The sequence below is a fragment of the Quercus robur genome, chromosome 8, assembly GCF_932294415.1.
Source record: "Quercus robur chromosome 8, dhQueRobu3.1, whole genome shotgun sequence".
Lineage (NCBI taxonomy): Eukaryota > Viridiplantae > Streptophyta > Magnoliopsida > Fagales > Fagaceae > Quercus > Quercus robur.
In genome coordinates this window covers 58,691,208-58,716,045 of record NC_065541.1, presented here as the reverse complement: position 1 = coordinate 58,716,045, position 24,838 = coordinate 58,691,208, and the positions used below count along the sequence as shown (strand labels likewise).

The following is a 24,838-nucleotide window of genomic DNA, read 5'->3' as shown; positions in this document are numbered from 1 at the left end:
TCTCTCCCTTTCTCTCTCTCTCTCTCTCTATATATATATAAGATGAACCATAGGACTGTGTACGCAACTGAACATTCCATTGCCTATTAGGACATTTTCCTCTTTTTATTTTATTTAATTTTATTTCTGAAGTACATGGAGGAAACTTGTGCATGCATTACTAAGTAAAACAATCAGACAGTACCAGCAACCAAGAGAATAAAACAAAGAGGGGAAGAAGGCAAATTTTGACCCGACTATAACAATTCCAGTAGGAGCTGCTTGAGGTTCTAAATTACTAAATAATTAGCGGGGGGATAAATCAAGCTCATAAGTTTAGGATTAGAAATTATTCATGAAGTAATTTAGGAGAAGGAGAGGGATAGTCCAAAAGAAGTGCTCTAATTCCCTAGGTAACCCAAGCACTTATAAAGCTATCATCCAACTATTTTCTTAGCAATGTGTAACAAAGCACACTAGGAAGTAGGAATTTTATAGTTCTTTATGATCCAAGGAGGAATTTTATAGTTCATTAAAAGAAACAAAGGGAGAAAAGAGGAAAGAACAAATGTCCCATAGGGTGCCAAAAAAACATTGATCCTCTATAGCTCAATTTGATCTTCAATTTTTTTGCTATGGCATTTGATTTTGTTGGGAATATACGTGTGAGTGAAGTTACATATTGAAAAAAAAATATCAAGAGGGAGTGGTTTCCTATAACATAGCTAGGTCTAAACTTATAAGGCTTAAAAGTCTTTTGGGTTATATTAATGTGTTATCCCCTAACAAATGATATTAGAGTTTAAAGGAATGTACGTGCCAGTTTTCATAAATGAGCGTATAGCATCTAGAGACTCATAAATTGAGGGGCTATTTGGTATAGGAGTTTAAACACATGTTTTCAGTTTTTAAACAACATTACACGTATTTTCACATATTTTTTCATCCACACGTATTTCTAAAAAATACAAATAACGTTACTAAAATAATGTTATCAAACAATTTTCTAAATTTTCTATATTAATGTGTTATCCCCCAACAAATGATATTAGAGTTTAAAGGAATGTACGTGCCAGTTTTCATAAATGAGCGTAGAGCATCTAGAGACTCATAAACTGAGGGGCTATTTGGTATAGGAGTTTAAACACATGTTTTCAGTTTTTAAACAACATTACACATATTTTCACATACTTTTTCATCCACACGTATTTCTAAAACATACAAACAACGTTACTAAAACAACGTTATTAAACAATTTTCTAAATTTTCTATATTAATGTGTTATCCCCCAACAAATGATATTAGAGTTTAAAGGAATGTACGTGCCAGTTTTCATAAATGAGCGTAGAGCATCTAGAGACTCATAAACTGAGGGGCTATTTGGTATAGGAGTTTAAACACATGTTTTCAGTTTTTAAATAACATTACACGTATTTTTACATACTTTTTTATCCACACGTATTTCTAAAAAATACAAATAACGTTACTAAAACAACATTATCAAACAATCCTTTAAATTTTCTAAATTAAGTTGACATTCCTATATATTATATTAACGCTTTGATTTGTTGATGTTATGGGTTACAAACTAGTTTTTTGGACTCTGTAGATTAAGATAACATGGCCCACTTTGGCTGTCGGTAACTTAATTCAGGAGAACGCACTGCGCCATTAACTCAATTGAAAAAAAAAGTTGAAATGTGTACGGTCAAGCCATGTGCAGCATGTGTTCAAGCCAGCAAATAGGTATGGCTGATCTTGATCCAGCTCAGTTTGATTTCACTGGCACAGACAGCAATCTTACAATAACGAAAAAACAAATCCAATGCAGGTCAAACAGTTTCGCTTTCTTGACTTTCATTCAAAAATCGATGCACCCAACTTCAAATGCCATGCTTGTATTACCCATCACATCAGACATTGTCTTTTCACAATTCGAAGTTCAAAACTGGGTTTTTTTTTTTTTCAAATAATTATAAAAGTCAAATTATTTTATTAGTTAGGCAAGATTTTGAAACTATTTTAGTACCTAACGAATTGAGTGTAGAGAACTCGATTTTGGTCGGTAAAATTGTACTTGAAAATCGAGTATGAGAAACTTGAGTTTGGAACTCGAGTGTCTCACACTTGATTTTCAAGTGCAATTTTACCGATCAAAATCGAGTTCTCTACACTTGATTTGTTAGATACTAAAATAGTTTCAAAATCTTGGCTAACTAATAAAATGGTCTGAAGGATTTGATTATTTTGGAAAAAAAATCTCAAAACTATTAGATAGCATTCATAATCACACAAGTTTGGTGTGCGGGTTTGACCATCAAATTTTTGTTTCATTTTATTAGTATCTTAAGAATGTGGCAGGCACACAAAATACGGCTGCTAAACCAGTTTACAGAATTCATGATTTTGGCTCACAATTTGGCCATTGAGTGGCTTCTTGTAATTGGGATGGACCCATCTTTATCTCCTTTCTTTCTTCTTGGATTCTTGTTACAGAAGATGGAGATGAGTTGTGGTCCTCTCTTATTCTTTTTTAAATATAATTTTATTCATAAAAAAAAAATATTCAAGAGAAGCACTACTGCACACTTTTGGTGCGGTAGTCACTCCACAAATATAAATACTTGTGAAGTGTAGGTGGTAAGGGCCAGGAATAGCCCACAAAAAAAAGAAAAAGAAAAAAAAAAAGAATAGCCATATATGAGAGACCAATGCAAATGCAGTTCTTTCTCTATGTTTTTTGTTTGGGTTTTGCTGTTAGGGTAAGAGGTGGGTCCAGTGCCCAAGTCTTAGTTACTATGCTACTTGTGGACCCACAAATAGGCCAGGCTCTAGTTTTGTGGTTGACTGAGGCCCAGGTTAATAAAGGGCCCTCATCAAGGCCACTCAGTTTTTGGGCTCATGAGTGGGCCAAGGTGATCCTTTATAGCTTAAGAGGCCTCTAAGGAGGTGGAGCCCTTCCGTGGTCGAGAAAAGAAAAAAAGAATAGCAATGCAACATTTACAAAAGAAAAGAAAAGAAAAAAAGAATAGCAGTGCAACAAAGTGTTACTTAAATGTTTTTTGGTTATAACTTATAACTTATAAGGTGAGTTTATTTTTGCTAATTGGAATATGAGTGGGGATATTTGGCTTTATCACCTATATGCTATATAGGCGTGACCATAATAACTCATTTATTAATTGAAAAACCAATATTTGAAAGGCTAGATATTAATGAGATCACAAACGCTTTCTCAAGTGAATTGAGTCATATCCTAACATTAGTCTCACCCAAACCACTAATGATTTTATTTATTTAAATGATAAAAAGTAAATAGTCCTTAAAATATTGAAGTAACGAACATGCCTTACACAAATTACAAAAAGAAAAAGTAAAAAAGAAAAAGAAAAAAGAACAAGTGTTACACTCTACCCTAAAAAGTTTCAAAGTTCAAACTTATGGTCACTACTATTTGGTACAAGGTGTAGAGGTAAATTTGCTTTTCCTTATTCAAACATTTCACCCGACATATACAAAGTTTGGCATAGGAATCGTAGAGCATAAATTATAAGCCTACCTTATTCAAACACTTCACCTGTCTCACACATGTGCATACACTATCTCGTTCTAATTCACATAAATTATAAACCTACCTTATCTAATTTTCCAATGCATTTGGAACTGCGGCAAAAGAAGCCTATATATTTCTCGTTGAATGGTTTGAGAGAGTTTCGCTAAATACAAGGCATAGGCCACTCTATCTTGCCGGAGAAAGCCATGCAGGATTCTTTAGCAAACATATTTCCATGACACATTGTCTAGGGCTTTTTGTACATGGATTTATTTTATGGCTTTAACCATGCCTCTGAGTTCTGGCCTTTACATTCTCGAGCTTTTTCGATGTATGGTCCAGGAAAATAAGGGAATCAATAATCTGGTCATTGGTTTCAAAAATTCTTCATTCTATTTAAACCCCCTCTGAGTTTAATTCATTATTATAGCTTACACACGGCACCCAAAAAAAAAAAAAAAAAGTAACAGCAAAAATTTATATAAAAAATAGATATATATGAGAAATGCTAGCACTTTAGTTCTTAATTTAGTTTATAATTTGCAAGTTTTGGAAAATTCCTCGTGTTTCACATCCTAGGGTAACTCGTAGGTTTGGTTTAAGTTCGGGAATTAGCCTCTGAAAAAAAATAATTTAGTGGTAAGGTTGCCTACAATGACTTCTCTCAAACTTAACAAAAGTAGGAGTTTTGTACACAAGGTGTGACATTTTTATACATAGAAGAAGGTAGAATTATTTTATTTTACCTTAATAAAATTCTGAATTCATTTTGTATAATAAATCACTTCAGTGGCCCTAGTGACTAAATAAATGTTTAGATTATGTTTGAGAATTAGATGATATACGTTCTTAATATCAATATGGATTAGTGGCGGTTCCAGAATTTTTTTCTAGGGGGTCATTAGTGTTGTAATTTTTGTGTGCTAAAAGTTATGTAATTTTTTGCTAATGAAGAAGAAAAGTGTAGGAAAAACAATTTTATTCTGCGGTCAATGGCAAAGTAAGCCAGAGTCCGAAAAGAAGATTTATTTATTTATTTAATTTTAAAAATAAAGCAGCAGTTTTAAGAGTATAGTTAGCTACTGACATAACACTTTCACAACAAAATTTAGGTGGGAAGTTGTTAAAGATATTATAAAAAAGTGATGTCATTTGTGGGTTTAGATAAAAACTAATTAAAACTTTGTCACTTAACTTTTATTGTAAAATTATTGTGAAAATAGCACTAAAATGATTATATTCAAGTTTATTTCAATTTAGATTAAACAAAATGTAGGGTTAGAGTGTTCAAAATTTAATTTTAGGGGTCAAATTTTTTTTTTTATATATAATTTTTGGTTTTTGGCTAGGTCAGAGGGTTCATTTGAACTCCTGAGTCGGCTATAGAGTTGTTTCTAATATGGATAAAACATATACAAGTTGGTGTCATTCATTCAAAATTTGACTGTAAAAAGTAAAAACTAAGGGTATATTATTGAGTTATATTATATTTTTATTTTTCTAAAAATTATTTAATTATAATAAAAATGTACAAAAGAAGCCTATAGACTACTTAAGTAGTACAACAACTCAGCAAGTATATAAAGTAGAATGGACCCAATTTGGGCTTGGTTATATATGCAATTACACTATTGAAAAATTTTAGGACTACACTTTTTTGTGTTTGTTTTTGTATTTTCTTGATAATTTATGCGATTACTACATTGAAATTCATTTAAAAATATATAGCTAGTGGTTGTTAATTTTTTGGATTCTTGCTGTCGGATGATTTTGGTTGGTACTTGGTAGGCCGTAGGTAGAGCCATAGTATACAAGGGTTTGACCTATGTGATTATGAAGGAACATTGTATGAGACTATGAGTCTTGCACCAAACATTCTAGTACTGTTTAGTCCTTTTCATACCAGAAAAAAGAAGAAAATGAAAAACAGAGCCACCTATCAGTATTATATATTGTTATAGTTTCACTAATTGATTAAACTCAAGATGATCGCAGAAATCAACTATCTAAATGTTTTAACATTTCGGACTTGAAGGAATGTTTGTAGTTTTAAAACCTTTTTCTCACAATATGTATGGATCCCATATATATGGATTCCACATGCAGTGAGAGGGTAGTCTCGTGAGACCTCTTCCCTTACTAGTCCAAATATATATAATATCTCTAAATGACATTTTTTAGTAGATATAAATGATAAGATTTCAGATGCTTGATTAATTGAGCTAATTAGAATTGTTTGAACATCAACCATCGATATGCCTGTGCAACTCAAGCCAACTAGACAAGTTTCAATTGGTTTTGATTCTAGAAGCGGTTGGTGATGGGTTAAATCCTTAGAAATATGATCTCATCCATTTGAGTGTTGGGTTTACCAGATGGAATTAATCCGACAATCCCAACTCGTTCGACAGAGAACTCAAAGGGGGAATGGAGATCTAGAGATCTTCGTTCTCCCTCAATTGCCTCTTTGGTAATTGGTATGCCTCCTTGTTGTTGCTATACCACACCTACAAATCAGCTGCCCATCAAAGAACATTAGTGAATAGAACACCTAAGTGTTGATATATGGTTGACAATTGATGATCTCTTTTTGAACCCAAAATCTTTGAGTAGGGTGGCGGTTGGAACAAAAATCCACACGAACTTGATTCGTCGACACCCTAGTGCTAATTGAAACCCCCTTTAGAAGTTAGTTATATATATATATATATATATATATGCTTGTAATTATTACATTTGTTTGTGGGATCAAAAAAAATCTCAATTATACTAATATAATCTACTATTAGAGAGGTATATACCGGTAAAGTTTGTTTCCATACTTTACTTGTGGGGCCAAAAATCTTAATTATTAGATAATAAGCCTACCAAAAAATATCTCACACACAAGAAAAGAAAATAAAAAGAAGATAATATTTATTAGCTTTTGATAAGGTGCAAACGTCTTCTTTAACGAATGATGACAAATTTTGCAAAAGAAAAATTCAGGAATACATTCTTTACCACTCTATTATGTACACTTTACTATTTCGTTTTTGGACCTATATAGAATAGGAGTAGTATTTCTTAAGCAAGAAAATGAAAAGTAAAGAAAAGAAAAGAAATCAAAGATAGGTGTTTGCACTTCTATTATTCTAGTATACAATAACAAACATGATCAAAACCACTTGATAATTATTTTTTTGTCAGTGACAAATCAAATGGTTGAAAGCATATTGTGGAATATATTTCTTTTTTTTTATTAATTGAAAAACAAGGGCATAGTGGAGCCGTAAAGATTATCAAAGGCAATTAAAAAAAGAATTTGAGTGGATAAGAAAAAGGCATCGATTATATATTCCATTCCCACCCAAAGATAGCCTAATTCTGCATCTGATCATGCTTCAAAAAGAAGTCCAAAATGGGGTCCATAATCCATACGCAACTCATTGAACCCCATTTTAAAATTACCAAAATATCTATTATTCGTTGCTTGCCTTGGACAATGCACAATGAATCGATGCATCTTTTATAAGCTAATTTCTTACTGCTTGTTTGTTGACAGTAGAAAGGTTATCACTGAATCAATACTATTCTACAATGCGTTGCTTGCTCTCAGAGTAAATGATTTGTTGACGTGTATTTAAACAACAGTTTTTAGTTTTTTTGAAAATACATGTGAGTGAAAAATTGTATGAAAATACGTGTAATGTTGTTTAAAAACTGAAAACAGGTGTTTAAAATAGTATACTAAACGGGCCCGTAATATTAGGAAAATGTCAAAATTACTATCAATTTATTACAAAATCAAAATATTTATGAATTGATGTGATAGCAAGATTGGCATCATATTAACAACATTATAAAAAAAATTGTTATTTTTTTATTTCTTATTTAAAAACTGATACATTAATTTAAAAACTTTATATGTCAAAACTTGTAATATTTCTAGAACAAGTTCTTATCTACGATATAACTTCTTTTCAGTAATTTAATGAAATTTCAGTCTTCCTATATAAAAAAAAAAATTGTAATATTTCTAGCATAACTTTTAATGTGTACAATACGTTCTTCTTTGCATAAAATTGGATTCTACACGTGTATACCACGTATGATATATATATATATATATATATAAAAGTATATAAAAGATGAATGTATGGTATAAGATTAATGTATAGTACGTTTGGTTGTACCGGATTATCAAAGACACTAATTTCTCCTTATTGTCCTAAACCATGGGCTATATAAAACTCTAACAGTGTGCTAGGAATGGCATTTCAGTCATTCTGTAAGTTTAAACAAACTTCCTTCATGAATAAGAAGTATAGTATAGTCATTTTCATCACATTCTTCTCAAATAAAGTTTCTCAATACTCTATTACAGGAAAAGCAAATAGAGCAAAGGTGATAGACATTTTGAATTCACGAGGTGTCAGGACCTGAAACAAAGAAAAGCAATGCCACCCATTTAAAAAGAGAGAGAAAGCTGAAGAAGACATCACAAGAATCAGAAAAAGAAATTAGCCACACACAGAGAGAGAGAGAGAGAGAGAGAGAGAGATGCGTCGGTTAAGCAACACGGTGATCGGCTTCCTGAACCTTTTTACACTCTTAGCTTCAATACCCATCATTGGTGGAGGCTTATGGATGGCAAGGAATAGCACATCCTGTGAGAGTTTCCTCCAAACCCCACTTCTAGTTGTGGGTTTTGTTGTCCTTGTTATTTCCCTAGCTGGTTTCATTGGGGCATGCTTTCATGTAGCATGGGCACTTTGGGTTTACTTAGTGGTCATGTTGTTCCTTATTGGAACTCTAATGGCTTTGACTGTGTTTGGTTTTGTGGTCACAAGCCAAGGTGGTGGTGTTGAAGTACCTGGTAGGGTTTATAAGGAGTATCGTTTACAGGACTACTCACCTTGGTTGAGGAATAGGATTAAGGATCCTAATTATTGGATGACTATTAGGAGTTGTATATTGGGCTCTAAGACTTGTGCCAAGATTACTCTTTGGACACCTCTTGATTATCTTGAGAAGGACATGTCTCCAATACAGGTGAATTTATTCTTTTTTTTTTCTTTTCTTTTAAGGCTTGAATTTGTTGAGCTTTACAATTAAGATTTTGTCTTTTATGGCTTACACATATGGTAGTATCTTTAATTTGAAGTTCTATTCTATCATTTTTGGGAAATCATTATTTTGGTTGCAAATATTTCAGTAAGGTCTCAAACTTTCTCAGCTGGTTTAAGGGTACTAATTGTTTGTCCTATAAATTCCTGCATGGGAAATTAAACAATTTTCTTTATTAAGAAATTATCTCAATCTCAGAAATTGTAAATCTATTTGCTTCGTTTTCTTCCCCTACAAAAAGAATCAACTTTTTTCCTGGGGTTGATTAAATTTTTCTGCAATTCTTTGTTGACAAGAATCGTTATTATTAAGACAATAATTTTGCACATCTCTTTTGTTTTTTTTTTTTGTTTTTGTTTTTGTTCTGTTTGGGTGAGTGCTCTATTCAGATATTTTCTTTACCGATCATATATAGAGATTTGTAGCTCCTGGAGTCTGTGGTATCAACCTTGAATTTCTTTCCTCCATTTTTCCTCCGTGTGTTAAAAATATTTAGTATTCTAAAAAAAACCTATGAATTTCTTCCCTTTTGCTTCTTAAATTTGTAAAAATATCTTTCTAACCTACTTTTACTCGGTTGCTAATAAAAAGAAAAATTATAGTTACTTTTACATCAATTTTCAAACGGAATAATGAAAAGGAGTGATAAAGCATTACTAGCCGCTCTTAATAATACAAGCCAATCAAAAAGTCCTTTATTTTTCGATAATATAGTTTTTTTTTTAATTAATAAATATGATAAGATTTAAATTTATAACACCTTCAAGCTAGCTAAGATACTAATTGATTTTCTTTTCATGTAAATGAAATTTGAATCTTGATCCTTGTGTGATAGTAAAAAACTTTACAAGTTAAACTAAGTGGAATATCCCTCCTCCCCTTAAAAGAACAACAAAAGAAAAGATTTAAACCTTTTTTTTTTTTTTTTTTTGATGAGAGATTTAAACCTTCTTAGTTCTTAGTACAAGTAATAAAGAAATATGTATAAAGTATAAACCTTCTATGTTTATTTCAATTTTAGGGTGGGGCCAAAATTAATAAGTTTATGCTAATTAATCATAATAAATTTCTATGCAGTCTGGTTGCTGTAAGCCACCAACTTCATGCAATTACAACATGGCAACAGCGGTAGCCCAAGACCCGGATTGCTACCATTGGAACAATGCGCCCGACTTGTTGTGCTACGAGTGTGATTCTTGCAAGGCCGGGGTGCTTGAGAATGTGAGAAGGGATTGGCACAAGCTCTCTGTTCTAAACATTGTCATGCTTGTGTTCCTTATTGGGATTTATTCAATCGGCTGCTGCGCTTTCCGAAACACAAAACGAGCTGAAACTGAATACCCTTATGGCGAAAACCGAGTCAAACATATCAAACCCAGATGGGATTATCACTGGTGAGTACTCAGACATTGAGAGAAACACTCTTGCAATTGTTCCATTCTCTCACATTTTTAATTACATGGGTATTTCACATTTGTTTGGTTATTATGTGAAAAAGAAAGAAAGGGATAAGGTAAAAAAAAAACATTTTATTACTAACTTTTAAGCTTTAGACAACATAAAAAAAAGTTATTCAAAGAGTTTTTGAATAACTTGGACATTGACACTTTTTCTCTTTCCCTTAGTTTTGAATCATTTTTTCAAGTTTCAAAGGCCTAACGGACCCTAAATGATCTGGTGGGCCTTAAACTTGGTCCAAGGTATCTTTAGAGGCTTAGTCATACTAGTTTTGGATATGCAGGCCCAGTTGAAACTTGAAACTTTAACCTTTTTCTTTCTCTCTGTCTTTCTCTTGCTCATGCTAAGAAATACTTTTTTTGGCTTACTTTTCTACAGGTGGAGATGGTTGCAAGACAAAAGAGAAGGGCTTTATTAGCTAAAGAAGTTCTGATGTTCTCTCAGATTCAGTTTGTGTTCCTGAGTGCTCTAATACAGATGGGACAGACAATGCAGTTTATTTTCCAGTGTTGCATTTGAGATCTCCATGTCTTCTTTTTATTTTACAGATTTCTTTTGCTGCTTTTTGTACAAAGATGGATTTTAACTTTAATCAAAGATCATATTATTAGTTAATACCAGTAGCTTTTACTTTCACTTTACTGCCTTTTGACATTGGTGGAGATTTTAATACTTAAAGTAGTGTAAGTTGAAGTATATGCAACTTGGGCATTAAAGAAATTTGTCGGTATATGCAACTTTGGGCATTAAATAAATTTGTCGGTAATACCTTTTTTGGCTTTTTGGCTAAGATCAAGTATTGCTGCCTTCCAAAAAAGAAAAGGAAAAAAGAGATCAAGCTTCTATTTAATGCTTGGAGTAAACCATTAACGAGTGAGATAACCCAAGTGGTCATGGATTGGGCCAAACACAAGATAACTCCAAAAAAAAAAAAAAAAAAAAAAAGAAAAAAGAAAGAAAGAGAGAAGGAAGAAGCAAGTTTCTACTTTCTAGAGGAGGATGATGTGGTAGGTGAAGAGGAATTGAACATAAATTAAATACCGAGGGTACAAATATAATTTAACGATAAATTTGTACCTTCCCACCGATAACCTATGCATTGATATGACCACAAACCCCTTAATTGTAAAGGGGTCTCTTCTCAAAAATACCCAAAAAAAAAAAAAAGAAAAAAAAAAAAGAAAAAAGTAAGCCAAAGGGAAGACTAGTGGGAGAAAAATCTGCCTTACTCTCAATGTTTTTCTCTATACTACATCAAAAACCAATTTATATCATATTATGTGTTTAATTTTTCTTCTATTTTAAATTTGGGTTATTTTATAAGGAAAATAATTAGTGGTATGAAGGTTGTGTAGCCTATATTCGGTGAAGTATAAAGTGTGTTAAATATCATATTGATATTGGGTTTGTGTTTATTATATGCATTGGCCCAAGTGGCCCAATTTAGTGTAAAGTTCATCAACATCTAATCTTAGACCTTGTAGCATTTATATGTACCCAATTAAGGGTCTTTGTATTTCACACAAATCTAATATCAAATATGTAACTTTCTAGAGTTTTATCTCATAGACATAAGCTGCTAGAACGAATCACATAACTTTTGTGTTTGATGGTGAACTAAAAATCGGACCATCTCCAATTCGTCTATAAAGCTGTCCAGGACCAAAAAGGTTAACCCAACATAAGAAGATCATCCATCATCAGGAGGTCGTCCATCAGGGAAACATTTGGAAGGCCTCTTAACACTTAGAAAATTTTCAGAATGGATTTATGTACAAAAGCTTATAATGTGGACCACGTTCTACTATTTTGAAGTATGAGCAAAATCCTTGTTCCTCGATATAACTTCCTACTAAATACTTAACTTCTAATGGCAGTTATAGAGGATAAGATTGAACCTTCTAACTTTTAGCAGTTGTGGAAGTTAAGTTTGAACCTTCTAATTTCCATACACATTGAGAAAGTTACTAACAAGTAACTACTCCAGGGCTCACTATATAAGGACTCATCCACATCTACGGCTGTAAACGAGCCAAGTTTTGTCGAGTAGTGAATGTTCAAGCTTGGCTTGACAGCAAAAGTAGAATGTTTAAGTTTGTCTTGAGTTTGATACGAGCCTAAAAATAATGTTCAAGCTTGAGCTCGTTATAATGTATAAAAGCTTGAGCTCGGCTTGATTCATTAGTCAAGCCAAGCTTGAGCTCAATATCAAGCCCAAACTTAAGTTCAATATCATGCTTTTGAGCTTGAGATCTAACACAAGTATAATATTAAGCCTATATCAAGTTTATTATCTAGCTTATTTGGTTTGGATGAGTGGTCTCAACTTATAATTAATTAAAGTCTTAGAAGGATATGAGTTTACTTGTCAAGCTCATATTAATTTTGTTACCAAATTCATAAATAAGCCTAGGTTCAACTTATTTTGTTACTTTTATATTAAGCCTTGGTGTTCACGAACTTGTTCATGAACAATATTTTTTACTCGGGCTCGACTCGTCTATTAAATAAGCCTAAAACTAAAGCTTAAACTTGGCTTGTTTATAAACAAATAAACATGAACGAGCTTTTTATTGAGCCAAGCCTGAGTTGTATATGAATGACTTGGTTCATTTATAGCCCTATCCATATCAAATGAAGGTAAGTTTCCACTACCCCTAAAGTTGGAATTCTTGAGTTTTAGAGAGAAAAACTAATTAAGTATTGGAGGGTTCTTGGCCGGTTCACCCCGGTCACTTTTGATCTTGTGTTTCTTTCTTTTTAGGCCTTCCAAGTAATCGCTAGCCCATTGAAGCTTGGAGCATTCAGCCTACTGATTTTTCGTGCATCATTAGTGTTCTTTTTCTTCTTTCTTTTCTCCTTGCTTCAGCCTTCACAAATATTTTATTACATTTTCTCTATAATGTTTTTATTCTTTATATTTTAACAAAGTGAAAGACTAAGGGTGGACGTAGTATTTTTATTCAACTAGTAGCTTTTGAACTCTCATTTTCCAAAATTCGACCTTAGAGTTGTGGTTCACCCAATTCATGACCACTCGTGGTCAATAATTTACTCCAAGTACCAACATCAGGAGCAATAAATACGTATGTGTTAGCAAGTTGTACATACCAAGTAGTACATGCATGAGGGAGAGATAGAAATTAGAATATAGATGTCGTAGACTTCATATAAAGACATGAGTTTACAGGCACCGTTTGTTTCTATCTACCGCCATTTTGTTTTTTTTGGTATTTCCTTTGAGTTCTTATCCATCAAATTGAATTAACTATAAATATATTATTTGTTTATTATGTGCTTTATTTATAATTAACATGTTAATTTGTATAAAATTTTATACATAAAATTTAGAAAAATTGTAACATCACTAATTTTCTCCAAATTGTCATCCATGTTTTTGCAATAAAGATGCTGACAAGTGAGTATAGAAGATAAGAGGGATGAGTGAAACCAAAAATCAAGCTCATTTTCCGACATGATTGACCGGACACACTAATACATGGTCAATGGTCGCATGCGAGGTCCTATTGCAATTCGCAACAGAGTATTGTCACGAAATTGAGGGAGGTAATCCCACCACTTCTCCAACGGATTCATATCCCGTGCAATACCTAAATTCCCAGTCATAGATTTAATCTAATAGCTTAAAACTTTGACACCTCACCAATCCACGCTGGCAATCCGTGTGCTCAACTTTTTGCCAATTCAATTTGCTCTCTTCTCACTACTTCCTGCCTAAGCTTCTCATCAGATCCAAAAAAATTCAAAATATTTCTCTCTTCCACCAAACCTTTGTCTATGGTTGAATCTCCATGGCTATAGCTAGCAGCCACCAAATCCCTCACCACCACGCATTCTCCTCGTTTCTCTCTCTCTCTCTCTCTCTCTCATCTGGGTTTCTCTATTTTCTCCTTCTCTCAAGCCCAGCCGTGGCCGAGCTTCTGCTTCCATTCACACCTATTGCTGTTGGCGGTGCCTCTCATCGGTATCACAACCACTAGTGGCCGCGGGTTCAGCTCTCTTATTCTTTATTTTCTTTCTCTTAATTTTTTTTTTCAATTTTTATTTGCCTTTTAGACAAGACCGAAACCCCTTTGACACTCATTTTGTTTCATCTTTTTATTAGTTTGATGAATTACATTTTGTTTCAGTTTTGATTAGCTTGATGAATGGGTTTTCTTGTTTGGATTTTTGGAATTAGCAATAACTGTTATTATTGGCATTTTTAAATCTGGTTTTTGGGTGGGCATTGAAGATGTTTGTTGAAATGCTTCATAGAGTTTTAGTTTATCTCTTTGTATTCTGCCTTTTTTTTTTTTGGATTTTTATGCTAAAACTGTGATGCTACGTGTATGGAAATTGGATTTTTTTTTTATTAGCTTGATTTATGGGTTTTCTTGTTGAGTGTAAAGCTTGATTTTGCTTGAGTTTGAAAATTGGGGCTTTGCAGTATGGCCGAATCTATTGTGAGTGAATGAAAATGGTTTTGTTTTTTTTTTTTTTTTTTTTTTTTGGTTTTTTTTTTTTGTTTTTGGTAATTGTTGTGTGTATGGGTCTATTGGCTTTGGTAATTGTTGTGTGTATGGGTCTATTGGCTTTGGCATTTTGGAAATGTTGATACTAAATCTATGATTTTTTCTTCTGATCTTGATTTCTTTGCCTTAGAGTATCCATTTCTTATTCCTTAGTTTCTTTCACTGAAACAGAACTATGATTCTTAGCTTGATAATAATTTCTCAGTTTGAAGTTTGTCACAATGGATCAGTTTTTTCTCATTCCCTATGTTACTACTGTGGTTTGAGTTGTGAAATGCACTGAAGATGTTTGAGAAAATATATGTTAGAAATTTGAAGTGATGTTAATCTAATTTATTTGTATGTTGTGTAGTCTTGAGGGAGATTCATCATATTGAGAAATGCAAGCGATTCTTTAAATTGGCTAATTCATTCAACAAATTCATCTTGTGTAATGGAAAAAAAAAATTGAAGTTTCGAAAGGACTTGTCTCAGCCATGGCATCATAATTTTTGCCTTCCATTGTTGCCATTGTATAATTGAATTGCTGAGCAAGTTGTACCTTCATGTAGTGGCTCTTTTTTTTTTTTTTTTTTTTTTTTGATGAGTAAATGTAATGTAAACAAATTTGTTTTGCAAATACCATATTGTGACGGAGTTCTATTATTAGCTTTTTAGGTCTTAATGCATTCCAATTTTTTATCTAGTCTAAATAGAGTCATTCTTGCTTGGAACAAAGTACTAAAAATTGAGGATGACTTAAAAACACAAATTATATAAATTATATACAGCCTTATTCCTGATCTTCACCAAAAAGCCAATCTATATGATGGAATTTCTTGGAAATACTATTGGTAATCTAATTCTGTTAGATTACAACTTAATGCTCAATATGTTCTCTTGAAAACAGGAATTACACAACAACAGTCTTCAAGGATGCTTAGCATATTTTAAAATCAATGGATCCAAGATGGTAGTAAGCTAGAAAAAAAAAAGAAAAAAGAAAAAAAAGAAGCTTGATCCAAAAAATAAACTAAATTGTATTAAATTATATTCTTCAATTACAAGGCCATAATAACACGATACATAGACAATTTTTTTGAGAGGTGGCAAAATTGGACGTGATCTGCGAATCCGATACGACACGACACGAAATTAGAAGGTTATGGGTTGAGTCTTAATTGGTTCGTGTCATATTTGGGTTGACATGATTGACCTGTTTAACAAATGGGTTGGGTTAGTGTTCAACATATGAAAGTAGTTTGACCTATTTGACCTGTTTAATTAAATGATATTTTACTAATATACCCTTCAAACCCCAGATATATAAACTTAATAGTTGTTGTGGTTTATTTTCTTTGACATATTGTGGTTGATTATTTGTGATATTAAGATATGTTTTAGTTTTGAATGACTATTTGTAATGCAATTACTCGTTAGTTCTAAATTTTATATTAAAAATATTTTTTTGTTTATTTTTTCATAAATTTTTTTCTTTTCATTTTGATAATATATAATAAACAAGTTGACACGACTGACTCGTTTAATAAATGGGTCGTGTTAGGGTTGAAGAATCTTGACTCGTTTAATAAACATGTCGGGTTAGTGTTGACCCATATAGTTGGATGCTCATGAGTTGACACGGCACGAACCTAACACGCGAACACAAATTGCCACCCCTAATTTTTTTCCACCATCATATTACCTAATTCCCACATAATAACCAAAAAAAGAGTCTTGCATGCTTCAAGATCAAATGCTTCAAAAATCTTAAGCATTGTGACCTTGCTCAATTGTAACCACCTTGCCAGCCCATTCCCTCCAACTAACTAACTATATCAACTAACTCTCATGCCACACAAGGCTAATGTAAACATATCACCAATACAAGTAATACAAGTATATCTATACTGAAATACAAGTATACAATGCCAGCTAATCAAATATAACATTATCTAAAGCATAGACACATTGTACACTCAAGCTGCACTGGCACATGCACACCTCATCAACTGCACACGTATGTCCCATCAGTAGTAGATGCACCCCACATTAGCAGCCCACGCACACCCTGTAGCACCTCACCATGCATCAACACACGCATGTCTCATCAACACCACATGCACTCCCCATTAGCACCCCACACACATATACATCTACACACTCCTAACAGTTAAACATAAAATATAAAACACTTTCTCAATGATAACATTTAACATTAGTGAAGGTTTATGAAACATGTCATTAATTTTTTTCAACCAATCATTGACAAGTATCTACCAAACAAATAACAACAATAAGCATAAGAAAAAGTAGAATATCTCCCAATTTGGAGCATCTTAAAAATCAAATTATTATTGGAAATCTGTCAACAACAAATAGAATGCATCTTGAAGTTAAGCACTAGCAGCTAAGGATTCTTTGAAATTTTATTTTAATACAAAACAAGAAAAAGGAAAGGGAGAGAGTTAAAACCATTGCACTATTCATAAGCTCAAGTGTGCAACCTTAGGTGGAAAATCTGCTACTGATTGTGTGAAAAAAAAAAAAAAAAATCCACAGTACCCTATTGTAGGAATGTGAGAATACCACATGAGAGAACAATTATTACCCAAATATAAATAATTACTACTAAGAGAAAATTGCTGTGAAACAAATCATTTTTTGCTATCATTTCTAGTAAAATTTTGGCTATTTCAATGCTATTACAACCAACCAAGAGCACTGAAAATTCAGCAAAAAAACCCAAGAGCACTAAAAGTTTTCAATGTCTACTCCCATCTAAAAGCATGAAGGACTAAAGTAAAGACTCACCTATTAGATATTTGCTCAAAGAGCTTAGGCAGCCAGTAGACCACTTAATGAAGTTAACAAATAAATGGTTTTTCATTTTTGTGCTACTTTGAATACAAAATCATAGCTTTTATGAGAATAATTTATCTACTATCTGCTTGATATAAGTTTTCAAAGATAACACACTAACTTGAAAATCTAATTTCCATACACATATCATCACAGTTTTAGCATAAAAATTTTAAAAAAAGGGCAGAATACAGAGAGATAAACTAAAACTCTATGAAGCATTTCAACAAACATCTTCAATGCCCACCCAAAAACCAGCTTTAGAAATGCCAATAATAACAGTTATTGCTAATTCCAGAAATCCAAACAAGAAAACCCATTCATCAAGCTAATCAAAACTGAAACAAAATGTACTTCATCAAACTGATAAAAAATGAAACAAAATGAGTGTCAAAGGGGTTTTGGTCTTGTCTAAAAGGCAAATAAAAATTGAAAAAAAATAAAAGAGAAAGAAAATAAAGAATAAGAGAGCTGGACCTGCGGCCACCAGTGGTTGTGATGCCAATGAGAGGCACCGCCAATGGCGATAGGTGTGAGTGGAAGTAGAAGCTCGGCCACGGTTGGGCTTGAGAGAAAGAGAAAACATAGAAATCCAGAGAGAGAGAGAGAGAGAGAGAGAGAGACGAGGAGAATGTGTGGTGGTGAGGGATTTGGTGGCTGCTAGCTATAGCCATGGAGATTTAGGCATAGACAAAGGTTTGGTGGAAGAGAGAAATATTTTCAATTTTTTTGGCTTTGACGAGAAGTTTAGGCAAAAAGCAGTGAGTAGAGAGCAAATTGAATTAGCAGAGAGTTGAGCACACGGATTGCCAGCATGGATTGGTGAGGTGTCAAAGGCTTAAGCCATTAGATTAAATCTATGGCTGAGAATTTAGGTATTGTACCCCGTTGGATATGAATCCCTTCTCCAACTTTCTAGTAATTCTGATATATAGGATGGTTCAGAGGTCACATATTCTATTAAATCAATATGATTTTTTTTTTTCTTTCGTACATTTGCTACAAGTATATATGTTTATCTCAATGTTATCAGGGCCCATTTCTTTGAATCATAGTGCCACCCAATTGGACAAGATTATTATTCCTAGTTAAGCAACCCATATAATACGTACCTTGTACCAAGTCCACGGCCATGTTGGGTCACTTATTCTGACTACCCCTACTGTGGATTCAATCATGTCATTAAGTCTGTTGACTATTGTTGTTGTTATCAGAGAGACTCCAAAGTCATGCAAATTTGGCTATAATTTTAATTTTATTGGTTTTTGAGGGAAAATTGGTCCCAAGTGTAATGCAAGGATGACTCAGCTTATAATCTAAAAACTAATTCGTGTTTTTTTTTTTTTTTTTTTTTTTTTTAACCTAACTCATGTTTAATTTGTTTGTCACCACTTTTCAATCCGGCTCTTTTTGGGGAATATTTTTATAGAGGAGGAAGTGTTGAAACTTAAAAGTACTTCATGTTTTATATAACAATGCTAAAGATATAATTTTTTTTTATATTGTTTTTCATAATTTGTTAAAATGACAAGCTATAAAAATGAAACAAAAATGTAATTCATCAAACTATAAAAAAAATGAAACAAAATGAGTGTCAAAGAGGTTTCAGTCTTGTCTAAAAGGCAAATAAAAATTGGAAAAAAATAAAAGAGAAAGAAAATAAAGAATAAGAGAGCTAGACCTGCGGCCACCAGTGGTTGTCATGCCGATGAGGGGCATCGCCAACGGCGATAGGTGTGAGTGGAGGTAGAAGCTCGGCCACGGCTGGGCTTGAGAGAAGGAGAAAACAGAGAAACCCAGATGTGAGAGAGAGAGAGTGAGACGAGGAGAATGTGTGGTGGTGAGGGATTTGGTGGCTGCTAGCTATAGCCATGGAGATTCAGCCATAGACAAAGGTTTGGTGGAAGAGAGATATATTTTGAATTTTTTTGGATCTGATGAGAAGCTTAGGCAGGAAGCAGTGAGGAGAGAGAAAATTGAATTGAAAAGGAGCTAAGCACATGGATTGCTAGCGTGGATTGGTGAGGTGTCAAAGGTTTAAGCCATTAGATTAAATCTATGATTGAGAATTTAAGTATTGCACCCTGCGTAATAGCCTAGGTATTGTATGGGATATGAATCCCTTCTTAGGGACGGATCAACACTAGGGTAGAGGCGGGCCATTGCCCCCCCCCCCCCCCCCCTCCCCCCAAAAAAAACTAGTATAAAAAAATTAAGATTTGCCCTTATATATATATATATATACATACACATTTGTCTCTTCTTCTCTAAAATATTTAGATATTGACTTACAAGAAAATAAATAAATAAAAACATTCATGCCCCTTTAACTACAAAAAAAAAAAGAAGGACTAAACAAAAATCATGCACAAAATAAGAAACACTTATTTTGTATGTTATACTTTGTTGATGTGTTTTATAATATGAAATGTTTAAGAAATACTTATTTTGTATGTATTATTTTGTTGAATATGAAATAGATATTAGTTTTTATTTTCATAATTTTTTTTTTTGGTTTTAAACTTTGGCCTCTTAGGTATGAATCTTGGTTCTGTCCATGTCCCTTCTCCAACTTTCCAGTAATTCCGATATATAGGATTGTTCAGAATTCACATCTTCTATTAAATCAATATGAATATTTTTTTTTCTTTCGTACATTTGCTACAAGTATATATGTTTATCTCAATGCTATCAGGGCCCATTTCATTGAATCATTGTGCCACCCAATTGGACAAGATTATTATTCCTAGTTAAGCAACCCATATAATACGTACCTTGTTCCAAGTCCACGGCCATGTTGGGTCACTTTTTCTGACTATCCCTACTGTGGATTCAATCGTGTCATTGAGTCTGTTGGCTATTGTTGTTGTTATCAAAGAGACTCCAAAGTCGTGCAAATTTGGCTATAATTTTAATTTTATTGCTTTTTGAGGGAAAAGGGGACCCCAAGTGTAATGCAAGGATGACTCAGCTTATAATCTAAAAACTAATTCGTGTTTTTTTTTTTTTTTTTTAACCTAACTCATGTTTAATTTCTTTGTCCCCACTTTTCCTTCTGGCTCTTTTTGGGGAGTATTTTTATAGAGGAGGAAGTGTTGAAACTTAAAAGTACTTCATGTTTTATATAGCAATGCTAGAGATACAAATTTTTTTATATTGTTTTTCATAATTTGTTAAAATGACAAGCTATAAAAATGAAACAAAAATGTAATTCATCAAACTAATAAAAAAATGAAACAAAATGAGTGTCAAAGGGGTTTCAGTCTTGTCTAAAAGGCAAATAAAAATTGAAAAAAAATAAAATAAAAGAGAAAGAAAATAAAGAATAAGAGAGCTGGACCTGCGGCCACCAGTGGTTGTGATGCCGATGAGAGGCACCGCCAACGGCGATAGGTGTGAGTGGAGGCAAAAGCTCAGCCACGGCTAGGCTTGAGAGAAGGAGAAAACAGAGAAACCTAGATATGAGAGAGAGAGAGAGAGAGAGAGAGAGAGAGAGAGAGAGAGAGAGAGAGAGAGAGAGAGAGAGACGAGGAGAATGTGTGGTGGTGAGGGATTTGGTGGTTGCTAGCTATAGCCATGGAGATTCAGCCATAGACAAAGGTTTGGTGGAAGAGAGAAATATGTTGAATTTTTTTGGATCTGATGAGAAGTTTAGGCAGGAAGCAGTGAGGAGAGAGCAAATTGAATTGGCAAAGAGCTGAGCACACGGATTGCCAGCGTGGATTGGTGAGGTGTCAAAGGTTTAAGCCATTAGATTAAATCTATGGTTGAGAATTTAGGTATTTTACCCCATGCAATACCTAGAAAATCTATGGTTGAGAATTTAGGTATTTTACCCCATGCAATACCCTAGGTATTGCATGAGATATGAATCCCTTCTCCAACTTTCTAGTAATTCCAATATATAGGATTGTTCAGAAGTCACTTCCTCTATTAAATCAATATGATTTTTTTTTTTCTTTCGTACATTTGCTACAAGTATATATGTTTATCTCAATGCTATCAGGGCCCATTTCATTGAATCATTGTGCCACCCAATTGGACAAGATTATTATTCCTTGTTAAGCAACCCATATAATACGTACCTTGTTCCAAGTCCACGGCCATGTTGGGTCACTTTTTCTGATTATCCCTACTGTGGATTCAATCGTGTCATTAATTTTGTTGGCTATTGTTGTTGTTATCAAAGAGACTCCAAAGTCTTGCAAATTTGGCTATAATTTTAATTTTATTGGTTTTTGAGGGAAAAGGGGACCCAAGTGTAATGCAAGGATGACTCAGCTTATAATCTAAAAACTAATTCGTGTTTTCTTTTTTAACCTAACTCATGTTTAATTTGTTTGTCATCACTTTTCCATCTGGCTCTTTTTGGGGAATATTTTTATAGAGGAGGAAGTGTTGAAACTTAAAGTACTTCATGTTTTATATAGCAATGCTAGAGATAAATTTTTTTTTTTTTTTTTATATCATTTTTCATAATTTGTTAAAATGACAAGCTATTATTGGAGCAACTTCAATTTCACATAAGTATATCATTGACATAACGTTTATTATGTATCAATCACAAAATAACATATAAAAAAAGTTGCCAAAATAATTATAAATTTTTTTATGCCACTAAATCTAGTGGCGGAGCTAGATTTCATTTCTGGAGGGGCAAAATTGAAATTAAAATTAATCTAAATATTATTAATCAATATAAATAACAAAATAAATAAACAGTTATATATTAATATGTAATTGACATACAAGATCAAAACTAATATAAACTTTAATTTATATTTGATTACCTAGTTTAATTTATTCAATTGGAAGATTTGCAAAATATACTTTGATACAAGTTCCTTTAGATATACTTTGAATTGAAATCATTATTATGATTAGGCTTCTCCATAATCCCAATTGCTTTTATGTATATATTTTATATCATTAAAATAAAAAAAATCACTTCATAGTTAATGACAATCGAATTAAGAGATTAATCTAAAGATAGAGAAATTTAAACATATAATTTGATTCCTTAAAATAAATTATGAAAATAAATAAATGTGAAAGTGTTAAGAATATAGAAATTTACTTGCAAAGTTTTACTCTCATGGGCTTGAATACTCTTAAAAAGTTACGTAGAATTAAACATTTCTTTATCTATTCTTTTAAGTGGTAAGAATTAAGAAGTTAAAATTTGGGTCTATGGCAAAAGTAAAGTGCTTGAAACTGTAAAAAAGTTAAGATAGAAGAGAAAAAGATTAGTGGAGGCTAGGGTTTTATGTTACAAACTCATGGGTAGAACTCGCGGCTCCACTCATCTATTAGTTATATTAACTCGATTACTCGAGGTGGTGGTTGGTTTTGATACCAAATGTTACAAATCCATGGGTAGAAGTCACCCTTGAAATCCAGCTTGTAAGGAGATGTTGCTCAAGAGCTTATATACACATGTTTAAACTTACACTTAAGCAGTGTGGGACACTAGGATCATAACTTTTTAGTTTAATATAAAAGGTGTTAGGTTCTAAAGATTTAGTCATAAATGTTTAGGTTCTAAATTTGTTGTATGTTGGTAAACCAAGAACAAAAACATGTCTAGTATAAGATCTTAGTGTCTTTGAAATGTTTTAGACATTGCTTAAGTTGATTCAAGTGATGTTTCAAGAACATACAAGCCGTAGAAAGAAGAATTGCAAAACTGTACTTTAAGCGTGACCGATCGAAGAGAAGCCTTGATCGATCAAATTGTGATTTGCAAAATTTTAAATAAGTCCTAATAGCCCGTGAAACGTTTAGGGTTTGAGTCCAACACTCCTAAGTATAAAAAAAAAAACCCTAATACACGTTTTTCAAGTCTTGAGAGTTACTCTTATGAGATCTGTGAGGTTTTGTACCTTCTAACTCTATCAAGCACCTACCAGAGATTAAATCCATATTGCTAGTACTAGTGGATAAAGTTGCAGCCAAGCCTTTAGTTATCAAGTGTACTGAAGTTCAAGGTATGAATAGGTGGTTCTTGTGAGAACAAATCTAGATCAAAGAGGTTTGTGGAGTTTAGAACCCAGTTTGGTAACTATGTTAGATTTACCATGAATTTGTAATCTTAACTGTAAATCTCAATTTGATATGGTGGATTGTCCTTTTGGGATAGTTCCCTCTAGGTTTTTTTTTACCTTGAAACGAGTTGTGTCATTGGTTTTCCTGGGTCATCACATTTTGTGTTATTTACTTTTCCTCTGTGTTTGTTACATGTGATGGATGTTTAATCTAGATCTGAATAATTAACCTAATTAACAACTTGGCTAATAAATTAAGTTAAACATATTGTGTTTTGCAGGGGTTTATATCCTTACAAAATGTCTTATATTTTATTTATTTTTATTATGATTATGTGGGTCAAATAATTCAAAGGACAAATTGTGTGAGAAAGTCACCACGGGATAAAAATTTGTCGTCGCTTAAGAACATGTGGCAAGAAAAATGAGATTATGGCTACTAACTATCAAGTGGGGCCCAGAAAACTTTGTTTTGTTTGGAAAAAGACAAATGAACCTACTTTAGTGTTATTTCCTATGGAACCTATAAATTACTACTATTTTTGTTAGGACATATGTGTTTCACATGTTAGAAACATATGTCATTATTTTGTGTAATTGGCTAATCTTTTTATAAAACGCACTTTACTTGTAATTGGGTAGATCTAGGATGTGTTTAATACTTCGAGAAACAAGGTTTTAAGTTCAAGTGTTAAAGTCATGCAAGTTTGTCTAAGAACCAAGTCAGAAAGTGCTGTTCATTAAAGCTCGATAGCTAGCATCTATCGAGACTTAGAGCTATCTGAATCCCGTGGCTCGACAGCAGCTCGACAGATAGGGTATCTATCAAGGTTTATGAAGTTCAGTTTTTCAAGACTGTGTTTCATCCAATCTGTGAGTATATGTTTGAACTTTCTTTTCTCACAACCTTAAGCATATATAAGGATTATTTTAAAGGCCGTAAAAGGTTAGGCACAGTGGCACAAGAGCACAATTCCACAAGTGTGAAGAAGAGTGTAATCGGAAACCTAGTTTGCCCTAGTTGTTAAAGAAGCTGCTATGTTTTTACACTATTGGGTTTTGTGACCAAGGAACTTCATGATTTTCATCGTGGGATGAACAAAAGAACTTTGCAGCCAACATCCTTTCAAGTTGGTGATCAAGTTGCGTACTGAGATCCGCGCAATTGGTTTGTCACGTAATGGGAGCTGTGCATTATAAGGAGAGATTGTCATTATAGAACAAGTCCAATTGGGTATTGGGGTAAGGGTTTAACAGCAGGTTGGTATAAGGCACTAGGATTCCTTTACTTGCCGTGTAGGTTTTCTCCATTCGTAAAT

The 24,838-nt window shown here is 33.0% G+C and overlaps 1 protein-coding gene and 1 long non-coding RNA gene across 4 annotated transcripts in view; one reads left to right on the top strand and one right to left on the bottom strand.

The window, feature by feature from the left end:
- Nucleotides 1-7,807: 7,807 nt before the first annotated feature.
- Nucleotides 7,808-24,838, top strand: part of LOC126697288 (tetraspanin-6) — a 121,686-nt gene continuing 104,655 nt past the window's right edge. Inside the window, exons 1-3 of one of the 2 annotated variants that reach the window (XM_050394213.1) lie at nt 7,814-8,566; nt 9,719-10,035; nt 10,478-10,714. In XM_050394213.1, coding sequence (XP_050250170.1) covers nt 8,075-8,566; nt 9,719-10,035; nt 10,478-10,517 — 849 coding nt within the window. In that variant the 5' untranslated portion in view covers nt 7,814-8,074 and the 3' untranslated portion in view covers nt 10,518-10,714. Of the gene's footprint in view, nt 8,567-9,718; nt 10,036-10,477; nt 10,715-24,838 lie in introns of those variants that run through there. The other variant, XM_050394214.1, reaches the window with a different exon arrangement.
- On the bottom strand, nt 16,463-18,427 carry LOC126697290 (uncharacterized). Of its 2 annotated transcripts, none has more exons than XR_007646177.1 (2): nt 17,953-18,427; nt 16,463-16,779 (listed from the first exon to the last, which is right to left on the bottom strand). It is a non-coding gene; the product is annotated as an uncharacterized LOC126697290 (long non-coding RNA). The 2 variants fall into 2 exon arrangements; XR_007646178.1 differs by having other exon boundaries at nt 16,463-16,769.